Genomic DNA, 16,006 nt, shown 5'->3' with positions numbered 1-16,006 from the left:
GTAGTTCCTAATATTTTAGAGTCATTATTATCACATACTACCAGATACTTACACGCATTTTATCCCATTCTGTGAGTTGTCCTTTTCCCTCTCTCCGTGCCATCCTTTGATGCACAAAAAGTTTAAAACTTTTTATGATGTCCAACTTATCTGTTTCCTCTTTGGTCGCTCATACTTTGGGTACCATATTTTAAAAAGCCATTGTCAAATCCAAGGTCATGAAGATTTCCTGCTATGTTTTCTTCTAGAAGTTGTAGAGTTTAAGCTCTTACATTTAGGTCTTTGATCCATTCTGGGTCCGTCTCTATGTGTGAAGTGAGGGAGGGGTCCGACCTCACTGTTTTGCATGTGGATAGACTGGGACATGTTTAAAAGACTCCTTCCCTGCATTGGACGATCTCAGCACTCTGGTTGGAAAATCGGGGTATATAGTATATAGATATGGGGGTTTATTTCTAGACTCTCTACCCTTTTCTTTGGATCTATCCTATGCCAATACTACATTGTTTTGATCACTGTAATTTTGTAGCAAGATGTCACGTAGGATAGTGTAATTGCTCCAACTATCCCTTGTTTTGTTTTTAAGATTGTTTTGGGTCTTTGAGTTCCTGCACGAATCCTTCCTGATTTTAGGATCAGTTTTTCCATTTCTACCAAAAAGGCCTCTAGGAATTTTGACAGGGATTGCCCTGGATCTGTAGACGGCTTTGAATGTTGGGGATTTGGGGAATATCTACATCTTCGCAATATTAAATCTTCCAGCATACAAACTTGGATGTCTTTCCATTTATTTAGATCCTGATTTTCTTTTAGGGATTTTTTTATAGGGATTCTTTTATAATTCTAGCATGGAAGTGTTTCACCACCTTGTTAAATTCTCTCCTCCCCCCCCCCACCCCCCACCCCGGCATTTTATTCTGTTGGATGCTCTTGTCCGTGGAAATGGTTTCTTTGTTTCCTTTCTGCACTGGTTACTTCTGTGTGGCTCTTGTATCCTGCAGCTTCGCTGAATGCGTTTACTAGGTCTTGACTGGTTTGGGGGATCCTTCAGAATTTCCCATATATGAGATGATGTCATTGGCAAATTGAGATGGTTTTAGTTATTCCTTTCCAATCTGAGTGCCTCCCATCATTTCTTTTTCTTGACTGATTTCTTTCTTTTTTTTTTTTTTTAAGATTTTATTTATTTATTTATTTGACAGGCAGAGAGGCAGGCAGAGAGAGGGGGGGAAGCAGGCTCCCTGCTGAGCAGAGAGTCTGATGTGAGGCTCGATCCCAGGACCCTGGGATCATGACCTGAGCCAAAGGCAGAGGCTTAACCCACTGAGCCACCCAGGCGCCCCTCTTGACTGATTGCTTGGGCTGGAACCTGCGGTACCATGAGGACTAGAAGGAAGAAAGGGGGCTTCCTCACGTGGTGTCTGATCTTGAGAACACGGTCAGTGCTGGGACCAGCAGGAGTCACGAGGGAGCACTGTGCCCGAGCAGTGCTGGTGCCAGGAGGGAAACCACGGCCTGCTCGGTCTCCTGCAAGAGTGCCGGGGCATGTGGAGTCTGGGTCTGGATTTGGGGGTCCAGAAGTGACACCAGAGAAGCCAGACCAGTTGGTCAGAGCCTCTCCTCCTCCCAGCACTCCTGGGCCTGGCCTGCTCCACCCCTTCCCTTCTGCAGAGTGCTCTGTCCGCAGCCCCTCACAAGTGCTTTTGTTCCCACAGAAGAAGAGCCGGAATGAGACGTATGGCGAAGGCAGCGGCGTGGAGATCTTGGAGAACCGGCCGTACACGGATGGCCCTGGCGGCTCGGGGCAGTACACACACAAGGTGTACCACGTCGGCATGCACATCCCCAGCTGGTTCCGCTCCATCCTCCCCAAGGCAGCCCTCAGGGTGGTCGAGGAGTCCTGGAACGCCTACCCCTACACCCGAACCAGGTGGGGCTTTCCCCACACCCTGAGCTGTGGGGCAGGGAAGGAACCCTGGGCACGACCCCCTAGGCAGTCTCACCCTCCACACTCCGGGGAGCCCAGGCCCTGGGGGAGCTGAGCCTCTGTTCCTGGAGCCTCTGTCCTCAAGGATCGGCAGGAGAGGGGAGGGTCCACTGAGATAGCTCACCACATGCCCCAGGGAGGCTGGGAAGGCGTGAGGCAAGTGAGGGCCACATGGGAGGGCTCAGGGAGTACAAACCCCTGTCAGTGATCACCTGACGGTGTGGGACCACTGACCAACCAGCTGGGAAGAACCAAAGGTAGACCAGATGGCCCAGAGGGTCCCTCCCACCCTGTGGCCTTCAGCACCTGTGACACTGTTTGATCAGATTCTACTCTGAACGGGGCTTTCTCGGCTTCCCAAAGAAAGCGGGGTCTTCACTCCATGCCCCATCCTCTCCCGCCCATGTAGCTGAGTAGAACAGACGGGGCTGCTCCCAGCCCACAACTCTGTAGGTGGGGGCCCCTGTGTGTCATCTCAGGCTTCGTCTCCCCCCCACCACCGCCAGGTGAGGACCTGGGGCTTGTCAGAGGATCTGCTGAGGTTGGTTCTCTTCCCAGAGGCACTTTCCTCCTCTGAGCTCATCTCCAGCCGAAAGGGCTTGTCGCCTTGTTGCTGGACCTGGTAGCTTGGGGGTGGGGATTTGGGACTCGGCATGTCACAGAGTGCTGGTCTAGATCCATGCCACATACTTGGGGCATGTCTGTGTGTGTACCTCTGTCCCTGCTGTGCCTTGCACATGGGACGATGGCTTCAGGGCTTCTGGCAACTTCCTGTGACGTCTCCCTCTTCCCCCTAAACACATCCCCACCCCTACAGCCTGGCCTTGGCAGTTCTCGGGACAATGGAAAGGTTCCCGAGGTGGACAGGACAGGCACATCTCAGCCACCCCTCCGGCACCTTCTCCCTCTCCGGCCTGGCGACCCAGCTCTCCCACGGTCACCCCTGCAAGCCGCCGCTCCTGACGTCGGCTTTCCATCCACACACAGGTTCACTTGCCCCTTTGTGGAGAAATTCTCCATCGACATCGAAACCTTTTATAAAACGGATGCTGGAGAAAACCCGAACGTGTTCAGCCTGTCTGCTGTGGAGAAGAACCAGCTGACGATCGGTAACTACCCGAACTGCCCTCCCAGCCCCAGGGAGGACCTGAGCCCTGTAGGGCTACTTCCCAGCTCTTCCTGCCTGTGTGACCCCTTAGTTCTGCCCCTGGTCTCCGGGCCTGGCCAGCTGCAGACTGGCCCCTGTCCCGGGCGGGAGGTCAGAGTCCAGGCAAGCATGAGGGCACCGGGAGGGGGCCGGGACCAGCCTCCTTGGCCCCACGTTCCTGATGCACACACCGAGGCTGGGGGCCTTTCCCACTCAAGCCCTTCCCCTCCATCCCTCCAGGGGGGCATCTCAGGCTGAACGCCAAGCGTGAGTGCCGTGGGCACTGTGGGGGCTGTGTCCCCTTGATGGTAGACAGCCCCGTGTGTTCAGCCTTCTTTAAGAGAGGCCAGAAATCAGGATTTGCCTGTGAAATCTTCCAGTTCCGAGATAAACGTATGCAGGCCGCACAAACCACACCTGTGGGCCCCCGGCAGCTCCGCAGTCGCTGGGCCCCAGAGAGTGAGCCCAGGAGGCAGGGGAGGGACTTCAGGCAGGTGTAGGACCCTCATGGGAGAGGTTTCTGCCAGCGCCCCGGGACCATGCTCTCAGACAGCCTCTGATGGGCATGAAGGCTTTTCCTGGGGAGCCCTCATTCCACCCCCTCCCTTCTGCTGGAGTTTTCGCCCCCCCGCCCCGGGGTTTGAGAGCTATAGGATTCTGCCTGAACTGCTGCAACCAAGGACCAGACAGACTAGGGACAGAACCCAGGAGCTCACGGTCTCACAGTCTGGAGGCCAGAAGTGGCAGCAGGGTGTCAGCAGCCTTGTCTCCTTCTGGGGTCACTGACGCAGACTCTGTTCCGGACCCTGCCCTTAGCTTCTGGTGGCTGCCGGCGATCTCCAGCCTTCCTTGCCTTGGAAACTCATCACCCCAGTCTCTCCCTCATCTTCACGTGCAGTTCTCCATGTGTGTGCTTATCTAGGTTCCGAAATTCCCATTTTTACAAGCGCGTTAGTCATAGTGGAGGACGGCCTCCTACCCTAATGACCTCATTTTAATTTGATTACATCTTTAAAGGCTTTATCTCCAAATAAGTTCACAGTCTGAGGGACTAGGGGGTCAGGACTCCAACATATGTGTTGGGGGGGTGGGCGGGACACATTATACGCACAACAGGAGGGATGGACCCAGCATGACACAGGCCCTCTGCCAGCCCTGGTCCAGCCAGCTTCAGACACGGCCTGAGCTTCGTGGGCTCCCTCCAGAGGCCATCTGCCCTGGCTCCTAAGTCTCTGAGATATGACTCATTCACACCCAGCTCTCCCCTTGGTGGCCTTTGCCTGCCCACACTGGCCGCGCACGTGGTCTGCTCCTAGAAGGATCTCTGACCCCCCGCAAATGCTGCTGCCCTTGGGGGCACTCCTGACCCCTTGCTGGTTTCAGTAGAGCCCTCGTCTGTGTCTGCAAACCACAGCATAGATCCCAAGTGGGGGAGACGAGACAGCCAAAGCCTGGACAGAGCCCGGCCCCCCAGGTGCCATCATCCCCACACATCCGGGAAAGGGGCTCTCTGAGCCACAAACTCTGTGCTGGGATCTGTGTGCCCCAAATATGTACCCAGCCCTGAGTAACCCACACACACCTTGGGAGAGACACAGCAGGAGGAAGAAGCATGGGATAAGAGGTGGTGTGGCCCAGGTCCTTCCCAGAGTTGCTGCTGCTCCTCTGGGCCCCACGCCCCACACCCAGCCAGGTTCCACCAGCCCCAAGTCCTCTTTCCCCAGCACCCAGCCCTGTGCTCTCCACTCCCCACTCTCAGGACCAGCTGAGGTCCGACATCTCTTGCCGGTCTCCTCCTTTCTGATTGAAGAGCAGGGCAGCCTGCCTTAAAGCCACGATCGAAATACAAGTTGAATATGGTGCCCCTCCCGCTCAGGGTGCTGTGGGGTGCCCGGCCTGGTGAGAGCAGTTTGCATCCCCATCCCCTCCCTGCACACACACACACTCCGGTGGCTCCCCAGACTCTCCCATCCCATGCTGTGGGGCCTTCCTGGCTTCACTGCTCCGCTCCTAGAGCCGAAAGGCCACCTTTTCTGAGAAGCTCTTCCTGGCCTTCTTTTCCGTTTGCTGCTCCCCACCACCACCGAGGTCCTAGCCCGTATACCCTGCGGAGATTCATCTGTCCGTGCTCCTCAGCTCATCACCTGATTTATCTATGTAGAGGCAGAGGAGGACGCAGGCCCCGAGGTCAGGAGAGCCCAAGGTCAGAGTGGCCCAAAGCAGCAGCTCCCATCCCATGTCCGGCCCTACGGCATATGAGGCCCAAAGGCCTGGGAGGCTTTGGGGGAGGCAGGGACACAGGGAGGGGACGGAGCAGGGAGGGGTGGGTGGAGGAGGGACAGAAGAGGCCACTGGCAGGCTCTCCCCACAGATTTCATCGACATCGTCAAGGACCCCGTCCCCCCCAACGAGTATAAGACGGAAGAGGACCCCAAGCTGTTCCACTCGATCAAGACGCAGCGGGGGCCCCTCTCTGACAACTGGATCGAGGAGCACAAGCAGCAGGTGTTCCCCATCATGTGCGCCTACAAGCTCTGCAAGGTGGAGTTCCGCTACTGGGGCATGCAGTCCAAGATCGAGAGGTTCATCCACGACACCGGTGAGCCTGCCTGAGCCTGCCGCCCTTCGTGTCTGGCCGTGACTTGACGTTGCGCTCTTACTCCCGAAAGACAACCCAGAGCCCATGTGCAGCTTCCCTTGAGGTTTACATGGCCACCTGCCGAGTGCCTAGAGGTGACAGGCAGTGTACGTCGGTTGTCCCCTTAAGAAGCCCCAAGGACCACCCCCCAGACGTTCTGGACAGGCTTGTGTTTGTGGCATCTAGTGCCAACCCCCTGGCAGGGGGGAGACCAGCTCCCTGCTGCTGACCCGCCTCCCCCGTGGGCTGGATGTCGCAGGGGGACACCCAGGTGCACTCACACCATGGAGCCTGGCCTGGAGCAGGTAACCAGGGAACAGGTGGACCACTGGGCTCAACCTGGGCCTCCTCTCTCCCCGGTACCCTCAGCTTCCTACTTGCCCCCCGCCCCCCAGTCATGGCATGAGGTCAGTGCCAAGGGCCCAGCCCCGCCTAAGCCTCGTGAACTAGAAGTGGCATCTGGGCAGATACATTTTGACTCCCAGAACCAGGATTTTGGTTTCGATGTGAGGAGAGCCACACCCCTGAGACGATGTGTCACGTGTGTCCTGTCAGCTCACAATGACTGATGACGATAGTCCCATAACCCCTGCTGGCAGAGGAGGAAGCAGAGAAGCAGAGACCACCCCCACCCCCGCTCCTACAGCAGGGGCAGGGGCGTGTCAGCAGACGGTCTCTTCAGTGTGGGACCCAAGGGTGCCATGCCTGAGGCCATGGCCCAGGACTTGGGGGTCAGAGACAGTCGGGGCTGAAAGAGGGCGCCCTCCAGGGAGCAGAGGGCGGAGGGATTTAGGAAGGGCTGTGGGGGAGACAGAGAGGCCTGAGCCAGGAGGAAGGGTCACAGAGACCCTTGGAAAGCCGCTCCACTTTCTCGAGGAAAGTGGAAAATACATGCCCCAAGACCTGGTGACATCCCTCCCAGGTTTGCCCCCAAGAGAAACTCTTGTACATGTTCCAGAATGTTCAGAGCAGCGGATCCGTAAAAGCTAAGTGGACAGACAGTGAAAGTGAGCCAAAGGCCCAAGGACAAAAGAAGGAAGAAGCAAAATGGTGTTGCAAACAAGTAAATACCAGACAGCAGCAAACCTGAAACCCACCCAAAGAGAACCCCACAGGTGTCAGGAAAAGTCATGGCCGCGTGACGTGTCCATGTAAACATCAGCAACATGCACATCAGCCCGAAGTGTCATGGGGAAAATCACATGTGTGGGCTGCAGCAGGAAAGTCACTGACACACAGAAGTGAGGCTGGGTGGGGCGGGAGGAGAGGGCATCCAGGAGGGCCGTCCCAGGGCTCCCTGCTGCTGGTCGCGACTGTTCCTCCCGGTTCGGCGTGGGTAGGGATGATGCTCTTTTTCTTCTTAATGTTTTCCTAGCGAGCTTTATCGAGGCCTAATTTTGCATTACCATACACTTCACCCCTTGCAAGAGGACAGTTCTATAAGTGGCAGTGTATTCAGAGTCGTGCACACGGTTCTAGAACATTCCGTCCCCCCAGTCTTTTGTTCATGTTCACAGTCACCCCCACGCCCACCCCCAGCCCCAGGCAACCCCCCTCTGCCTTCTGTCCCTAAAGTTCTTTTATTATCCTTTATACCTTGAAAGTAGTCTCATTTTCGTTATTTGGCTTGCCTGGTATAGTCTTCTGCATCTTACTTTGTCTTATTTTGTATCTTATTTTATATGTATATATGCTCTATTTGTGAGAAAAGACCAACCCACTTTGCACTGGAACTTGATTTCCATGTGAAAATTCAATAGCAAAAGTGTACTAGACACTGACAGGAGACAGGGAGTCCTCCCTCCAGTGCCCCCTGGGGCAGCAATCCCCCCAAAATTCATCTTGGCTTTTGAGCAGCCACATTCCCTCACGAGGGCCCTTTGCTCCAATTGTAGAACCCCATGAGGCCATCTGTGAGCCAGACCCCTCATTTGCAGATGGGGAAACTGAGGCACGGGGGGGGGACAGTGATTTGCCCACAATCCCACAGTGGGTATAACCTCGGGGTGCCTCTCAGCCCCACGCCCAGCCCTGGGACCTAACGCTGCCCCTCTCTCCTGTCCCTCCTGTCTCCCTACCCCCCGCCCCCCATCCGCCGCCTGGGGGCAGGCCTGCGGAAGGTGATGGTGAGGGCCCACAGGCAGGCCTGGTGCTGGCAGGACGAGTGGTACGGGCTGAACATGGAGAACATCCGGGAGCTGGAGAAGGAGGCGCAGCTCATGCTGTCCCGCAAGATGGCCCAGTTCAGCGAAGATGGCGAGGAGGCTGCAGAGCTGGCCGAGGACGAGGCCGGCCAGGCCCAGCTGCCCGGGGACGCCCCCCAGCCCAGCAGTGGCAGCGGCGGGGAGCCCCTGGCGGGCCGGGGCCTCAAGAAACAGTGGTCCACGTCCTCCAAGTCCTCGCGGTCCTCCAAGCGAGGAGGTGAGCACCGGGGCATGTAGCACGTAGTGCTGCCTTTCTCCAGCTCAGGGGCGGGGGGTGTCTCTGCCTTCCCGAGTGTACCCCAGGGACAGCTCTCACCCCCGTCCGCGGCAGCCGGTTGCTGCCACTGCTGGATAATTCTGACTCCTGACAGGGACTCTTGCTTCCCGACCTGTGGGCCACACCAGTGGGGAGTCAGAACCATTCCCTGCCCTCAGCCCCGCAGCTCAGAGTGCACCCAGGCTGCCTGCCCCCGCAGCAGGTGCCCCCAGACACCCCTACAAGGGCCGTGAGGACTGCAGCTCTGAGTAGCCGGTGTCCCCAGCAGGAGGGGGAGTCTGGGTGGGTTTCCCCAGCATGCCCAGGAGGGGTCTCTGCTCCTGGGGCAGGAGCCAGGCTGGAGAAGCCAAAAGAACCTTTAGAGCCTGAGAAAGACCTTTCCCGGGAGATCTTTGGCCAAAGTGCGGTGGCGGTTTGGGAAAACCAGGGGATCCTGTTTATAGCCAGGAGTCTCCGTTCAAACCCAGCGTCCCCACACCGGGCTGGCCTGTGTGTGTGCCGAGGAGCTCTGTGGATGTCCATACCATACCTTTTATGTCACTCACCTCCTGGGAGTGCCCCACAGCCCTACCGGCTCTGCTGCAGGAGGATTTCAGGGGCTCCCCGGCCCCGGGCAGACCGCTGTCGAGAGCGCAGGAGTGGACCCTGGCCTGTGTGCCTGCAGGTCCCAGCCTTAACCCCAGTACCCTCCCAGTTCCTGGTCCTCCCTGGGACACAGCTGCTTTGTGCCAGGCGGGCTGGGAGGGACCTTCTTGAAAGTTCCAGGAGCTTCCACCCCTCCCTTCTCCCTTCTCCCCTGAGCCCTCCTGGCCCTGCTCTGGCACCATCTCCTCTGTCCCCCGCCCGGCCCCCCATCCCCACTCAGCTGGCTGGTGGGTCAGCCTGCGGTTTTGCCTTCCAGCCAGCCCCTCTCGCCACAGCATCTCCGAGTGGAGAATGCAGAGTATTGCCCGGGACTCCGACGAGAGCTCAGACGATGAGTATTTCGACGCTCATGGTAGGTGGCTCTTCCCCGGGGGACAGGAGGGAGGAGCTGAGAGGGTCTGGGCAGAGAGGGAGATGCAGTGGCCAGGAGGCAGGGCCACTGCCAGGGTGTAGGATGGACCGACACGCAGAGGGGGCTTTGTGCCACCTGTGAGTTTCTTTCCAGAAGAATCTTTACAGAAGCATGGCCTCTTACAATTTCCTAAATCTCTGTAACGACCTTGTTTTCTTCTTGGTTAAATGGACGTCCAGCTCCCATAGAAACCTTAGCAAATGCAAACCAGCAGGAAATAGGCGAAATGCCCATTTTCCCCACCAATCCCCAAATAAACACGGTGACCATACAGCCTCCTGAATCACCCACCTTTGCTGGGGAGATGGGGGTACCATTGGCCCTCGAACAACACGGGTTTGCACACGGCGCAGGTCCACGTACACATGGATTTTTTTGGATAAGTACCATACCGTAAATGTATTTTCCTTTCTTTATGATTTTCTGAATGATGTTGTGTTTTCTCTAGCTTGTTTTGTTGTAAGAATACGGTATATCATATACATGACATACAAAATCTGTGTTAATTGACTCTTTATGTTATCGGTTCTGCTTCTGGTCAACATAGGCTATAAATAGTTAAGTTTCTGGGGAATCAAGTTTGATGCGGATTTTTGACTGGGGGTGGGGGCCGGGGGGAAAGGGGCTAGCGCCCCAGCCCCTGTGTTGTTCAAGGGTCAACTTCACTAAAACACTCACTTGCTTCCCACCTTGGCCCTTCCTCTCCACTGGCAGACTGGTCTGTGGAGACAGGTTTCCAGCTTGTCGTTTACAAAGCAGGACACAGGCTCGGAGGGGACAGGGACTTGTCCACAGACACTAAGCAGGACCGAGGCAGGCTGCAGGGCTGGGGGAGGGGGCCGGTGCCCACCGGGACAGCCACCTCCCACCCAGTGGCACCCCAGGCTGCAGTCCTCAGAGAAGCAGAAACGAGGCTGTCTGTGTAGATGTTGAAACAGTCAGGAATGTTCGCTGATGAGCGGCGAGACAAAACGCGGTCCGTCCTTACAGGGAAATAGGATTCAGCCGTAGAATGGACTGAGCCATGGACCCCTGCCAGTCCTGGCAATATGGCAGTAGAGTGCTCAGTGAAGGAAGCCAGACACAAAAGACCCCACGTTGTTTGATTCCCTTCTGTGCAATGTCCAGGACCGGCCCATCCATAGAGACCGGAAGTGGCTCCGTGGCCACCAGGGGCTGGGGAGGGGGACAGGGAGCGACTGCTGGCAGGTACAAGGTTTCCATTTGGGGAGATGGAGATGCTCCGGAACCAGGCAGAGGTGGTGGTTGTACAGCATTGGGAACGAACTGAAGGCTGCCTTCAAGTGGCTTAAGCGGTGAATTTTATGTTATGGGAACATTATCGCAGCTTTTAGAAAAGGTCAGGCCGAAGCCCCATGGGTGTTGGTCAAGTGTTCGTCCTGCTAAGGAAGGGGGGGTGGAAGCGAGCTCCGAGGCAACCACAGGCCAGAGAGTGGCCCGGAGTGGCCCCACGAGGCCCCGCACCTCCCAGCCAGGCCCCCTCACGCCTCTCAGGCCCTGCCCTCCAGTGGGTGCCAAAGCCCTGCTCTCTCCTCCCCAGAGGACCTGTCCGACTCAGAGGAAATATTCCCCAAGGACATCACCAAGTGGAACTCCAATGACCTCATGGACAAGATCGAAAGCCCTGAGCCGGAGGATTCACAGGGTACCTGAGCTGGGGGCGGTGGGGTGCTTCAGGATCTGGGGAGGGGGCTGCAGGGGCCAGGCCCCTCCTCTCCGACCCAGCTGCTATGCGGTGCTGGGCATCCGAGGGTCCCTCTTGTCAGGGTCACTGCGTCTGTCCCGTGGCCCTGGGGCTGCCCCTCGGCTCACGGCTCCCCCCACTTCCGTGTTGCAGATGGTCTCTACCGCCAGAGCGCCCCTGAATTCAGGGTGGCCTCCAGCGTGGAGCAGCTGAACATCATCGAGGTGGGTGCCTGGGGCTGGGGCAGAGGGCCGGGGGCTGTGCTGCCCACGGCCCCCGGGCTGCAGGGGGAGGGGGCTGAGCTCAAAGGATGGGTCCCGTGGGGTGCAGAGGCCTCACGTCCTCGTTGGCCTAGGCGCCATCACAGAGAGGCCTGGGGGCTCCTTTACTCCCCGCCCTGAGAACCAAGAAGGACTGCAGACAGCCCCCAAAGGAGGCCTTGACCCAGCTCCACCCATGGAAAGTGAAAGGAGAAACTTGCAAATTCCAGACCAAAAAAAAGATGTTCACCTTGTACCCAGCCTTTCCGCATTTGCTGAAGAAAATAAGGTGGAAGGGGGGGGTGCAAAAGCCGTCTAGGCAGAAGTGAGTGGCAGCCGCCCCGCTGGGGCCTCGCGGGGCCCTCAGTGTCCAATAAAGCTATCTTGGCAGAGCGCCTGTGTCCGCTTCAGGGGTTCTTTGCACAGGGCTCAGGCCTCTTCTCCTCCTCCAGCTGTGGGCGGTCAGAGCTGTTTACACTGGGGCTGGAGCCAGGGCCCAGCGGGGCTGTCCATGCTGTGGTCACCCCACGGCTCTTGCTCCACGCTGCCCAAGGTGGAGACAGCACCTCCAGGAACTCGGGACCCCTGGGGAGCTCGGACCAGCTGCCAGGGAGGAGAAATAGCGTCCACACCGCCCTCCCCGACTTCGGGTTTTCTACTCTGGGGTCCGGGGTCAACGTGGGCTTTTCTAGAAGGCAAAGTGGGATGAGGGGAGTTGATTTCCAATGGCTGGTTAACAGAAAAATAAACATATGGAGCCCCCTCCCCACCTAGGGCACACACAGCTCTGACGGCCCTCAGGAGGGGCAGAAGGGGCCTTGGGCTCTAGATCCGGCTCAGGACATGCGTGGGAACCCAGCACCGGTTCTGGGCACGGCCATCCAGAGTCAGATCCCTTTGCTTGCAATAGCCCCCAAACCGGAGCCTCCCCTACCCAGTCTTGGGGGAGAGGGGTACGGCTTTATGGAGACACTGACGGGGACCCCGTGGCTCCCAGGCCCACTGCTGCATTGTACCTCCCCCAGGGTCTGTTCCTACAGGATTTGAGTTGAGTCTTGGGTGTGGTGTGCCCTGGGGTTAGGCACGTATGGGAGTAGAGCTGTGTCTCTAATTGGCCTCCGGGAGTCCCCAAACAGTCCCAGCCTCCAGTGCTGGGTCGCAGGAGACAGGCACAGGCCTCTCACTGCCCACCCTTGCCTGTCCCGGGTTTCTGAAGACCGCTGGACTCCACCTCCCTAAGTGGGTGATGGTGAGGCTGCCCTGAGACATTCCTTCCTTGAGCCCCTGGCCTGGCCTGTTGATAAACCCTTGATGCAATGTGGCAGCCCCTCCCGGCTGCTGGTCCGGGGAGCTGGGGGCCCACCCTGCCCTGCCCGGGCTGTGAATTTATTCCTGCCCAGGCTGGCCAGCGGTGGTCAGCCCTCGTGTGCAGACAGGAATCATTCCCAGGCTCTGCCAGGTCTGTGATCCTGCCCAGATTCCCATTGCCCACAACTGGCCAATGACCAGCCTCATCCCAATCTTGCCTTGGCTCCAGACCCTGTACTGCCCACCAGCCTGCCTTCTTCATTCGCTGCTCTGTGGCTCCTGGACCAGCCCCATTCCCTTGTGTTTCCCGGCAGCCTCACCAGCCCCTGGGTCCAGACCCCATTCTGCCCACTCCCCACCTAGGCTCTGTGTTGGCACTTGGGTCTCATTGCTGCCCCCGCCTACACGCCATCCTATGGCCCAGTTCAGGGCCATTTGTCCCCACATGGACGTACCAGATGGTTTTGGTCCCCTCCTTGTCCCCCACACGCCTGGACATAATATGGACATGGCACATCTCCAGTGGCCTCTCCTGGGCCCTGGTCCTAGCTTCCGCAGTCACACACCAGAAGTTAAGGTGGAGAAAGGCCCCTGGGGATGCAGCCACAGCCGGGGTTGGCAGGATAACACTGAATAGGTGGCAGAAACTCTGGGTTCCGGGGCAGCTTGGCACTGATGTGCTATGTGACATTGGACAAGTCTCTCAGTCTCTCTGGGCCACACCCACCTCAGCTGTAGATAGAATAGTTCCAACCCCGTGCAAATGTATACAAGTCTCAGGTCTCACTGTGACCTCACGTGCAGGCCTGACCAGCAGGAGGTGGGGTCCTTAACCCCTCCTGAATTAGGGGGGTTCAGACAGGTGCACCTACGTCCCCTCCCTGCTCTAAGATGCTTGGAGACCTTGGTCTTAGAGTCCGGGAACGGCAGCACAGGGAACAGAAGGGAAGCCCGGTATAGATGGAGGGTGAGCTCAGAGCTACAGGCCCTATGCCCTGCATCACGGCCCGCCCAGGCTGAGGCTGCCCTGGGGCGCAGACACATGGAGGGCAGGCAGGCTCCAGAGCCCCACATAGAGCATCCCTGAATTCAGGGTGGCCTCCGGTGGGAAGCTGAACATCACCCAAGGTGGGTGCGCAGGCGGGCAGAGGGCCCCTCGCCAGGGCTGGAAACTGCCACCTGGGCCCCTGATGGAAAGTGGAAACTGAGTGGGGGGAGCAGAGCTGCTCATGGAGAGGGAGAGGGACCATCTTGGCCTCCCCAGGGGAAGGGGTTGAGGCTGCCCACACCAGGCCCTGTAGCTAAGGAACTGAACTGGGACTTCAGAGAGGGAACATTGGGCCAGATCGCCCCCGCCCCGGGGTGACACGGGCCCAGCAAGGAGCTGAGTCCCCGGGGAGTTGACACCCCGCCAACCCGTGCAGGACGAGGTCAGCCCACCCCTGGCTGCGCCAGCCTCCAAGATCCACGTGCTGCTGCTGGTGCTGCACGGAGGCACTATCCTGGACACGGGCGCTGGGGACCCCAGCTCCAAGCAGGGCGACGCCAACACCATCGCCACCGTGTTCGACACCGTCATGCGTGTGCACTACCCTAGCGCCCTGGGCCGCCTTGCCATCCGCCTGGTGCCCTGCCCGCCCATCTGCTCAGATGCCTTTGCCCTTGTCTCCAAGTGAGTGCCTGGGACCCAGACCACCCATCCCAAGCACGTGGCCCCTAGGGTCAGGCTGCTCCCCCAGCCGCAGGACCCCCATCTAGATGTCCACACTTACCATCCAGCCCATTCTGTCCAGAGGCAACAAAACCTATGCAGATGGTTGGGCTTACAGAGGAGGGGCCCCAGGCCCAAGGCTGAGCCTCAGTTTCCCTATCTGAGGTGTGGGGCTGTTGACCTGCCCCTGAGATGCAAGGCTTCACTCCCCAGCTCTGTTACCTTCCAGGGCCTTCCAGGGCCCGGTCCAGAAGCGACCCCATGAGGTTGGCCCCGTCACAGCTGAGGCTCTCCAGTGGCAGGCCTGCTGCCCTGTCAGGGAGGGGCCCCTGGGGCTAAGCTGAGCCACCTGCTCTCTCCTGACCGGGCCCCTTCCCCCAGCCTTAGCCCCTACAGCCACGATGAAGGCTGTCTGTCCAGTAGCCAGGACCACATCCCCCTGGCTGCCCTGCCCCTGCTGGCCACCTCCTCACCCCAGTACCAGGAGGCGATCGCCGCAGTGATCCAGCGGGCCAACCTTGCCTATGGGGACTTCATCAAGTCCCAGGAGGGCACGACCTTCAACGGGCAGGTGAGTGGTGGGGTGGGAGAAAGGCAGACAAGCCCCACGGGGTGCGGGGGATGCCCTCCCCAGATGGGCCCCAGCAAGCGGGGCAGGCACTCAGCCTCCAGAGCCTCTCCGCCTCCAGGTCTGCTTGATTGGGGACTGCGTCGGGGGCATCTTGGCGTTCGACGCCTTGTGCCAGGGCAACCAGCCGGTGTCCGAGAGTCAGAGCAGCAGCCGCAGGGGCAGCGTGGCCAGCGTGCAGGTACCACGCCCCTTGCCCCAGAGTGGGGGCATCTTCAGCACCAACCTGCTAGCCCCACACCTCCCCCAGGCAAGGGAAGGGAAGAGTGGAGGTTGTCAGCGCAGGTACCCAGAGCCGACGGGGTGGGTGCACGGGGCCGGTGAGCTGCTACAGTGGGACGGAGCCTGGAGCCCATGAGGCTTCAGCGGGCGGTGGAGCAGGGTCTGCACCGTAGGGAGCAGAGCCCTAGGAGGTGCAGCGGGCAGCCCCTCTGAGCGTCCCAGCAGGAGGGGATCTGAGATCCCTCTGCCTCCGAGCAGCACATGGCCTGGGGTCGGGGGGGGGCTGTGCAAGGCTGCGAGGTCGCTGAGAGCTCCCAAAGACCCAGGTGGCCAGTTCAGGCAGGAGTGGAAGCTGTTGGGACTCAGCCAGCGGGCTGGGGGGACAGGGCTTTCCCCTCCCTGCCATGGGTGAGAGGCCAGCTGGGCAGGGGGCTGTGGCCCTGGAGTCGGGAGGGAGAAGACCGAAGCCAGGCCCAGGTCGGTGGCCGCCGGGCAGTGAACCCGCATGGGGCTGTTCCAGGACACTGACCTGCTGTCCCCCGGCACCCTGGTCAATGCGGCCCAGGGCGGCAGCGGCGGCCTGGAGAGCAGTCGGCACCTGAGCCGCAGCAACGTCGATCTCCCCCGAAGCAATGGTGTCGAAGACCCCAAGAGGCAGCTGCCCCGAAAGAGGAGCGACTCGTCCACCTACGAGCTGGACACCATCCAGCAGCACCAGGCCTTCCTGTCCAGGTGCTTGGGGCGAGCGGGGCCCCCAGGTCCGACCCTGAGGCCGTGGCCAGGGGAGGGGGGACCCCAAGAGAGAGGGATGCCTCAGAATTGGGGACATAAACCTCGAGGGCTGACGTGAGGGTAGTGGGAT

The 16,006-nt window shown here is 59.0% G+C and overlaps 1 protein-coding gene across 8 annotated transcripts in view; it reads left to right on the top strand.

The window, feature by feature from the left end:
- Window positions 1-16,006, top strand: part of PITPNM2 (phosphatidylinositol transfer protein membrane associated 2) — a 132,806-nt gene that overhangs the window by 105,893 nt on the left and 10,907 nt on the right. For 7 of the 8 annotated variants that reach the window (XR_004384867.1, XM_032876403.1, XM_032876408.1 and 4 more), the window contains 11 exons: window positions 1,716-1,930; window positions 2,975-3,096; window positions 5,506-5,733; window positions 7,882-8,193; window positions 9,155-9,250; window positions 10,872-10,976; window positions 11,169-11,239; window positions 14,008-14,255; window positions 14,676-14,865; window positions 14,984-15,103; window positions 15,665-15,876. Coding sequence is in view for 7 of the 8 variants with exons in the window: in XM_032876403.1 (XP_032732294.1) it covers window positions 1,716-1,930; window positions 2,975-3,096; window positions 5,506-5,733; window positions 7,882-8,193; window positions 9,155-9,250; window positions 10,872-10,976; window positions 11,169-11,239; window positions 14,008-14,255; window positions 14,676-14,865; window positions 14,984-15,103; window positions 15,665-15,876 (1,919 nt within the window). In the remaining variant the exon portion in view is untranslated. The remainder of the gene's footprint in view (window positions 1-1,715; window positions 1,931-2,974; window positions 3,097-5,505; window positions 5,734-7,881; window positions 8,194-9,154; window positions 9,251-10,871; window positions 10,977-11,168; window positions 11,240-14,007; window positions 14,256-14,675; window positions 14,866-14,983; window positions 15,104-15,664; window positions 15,877-16,006) is intronic. The other variant, XM_032876405.1, reaches the window with a different exon arrangement.

Source organism: Lontra canadensis, unplaced genomic scaffold (assembly GCF_010015895.1).
Source record: "Lontra canadensis isolate GAN:19392208 unplaced genomic scaffold, GSC_riverotter_1.0 scaffold58, whole genome shotgun sequence".
In the NCBI taxonomy this organism is placed as follows: domain Eukaryota; kingdom Metazoa; phylum Chordata; class Mammalia; order Carnivora; family Mustelidae; genus Lontra; species Lontra canadensis.
This window is presented reverse-complemented; position numbering and strand designations above follow the sequence as displayed.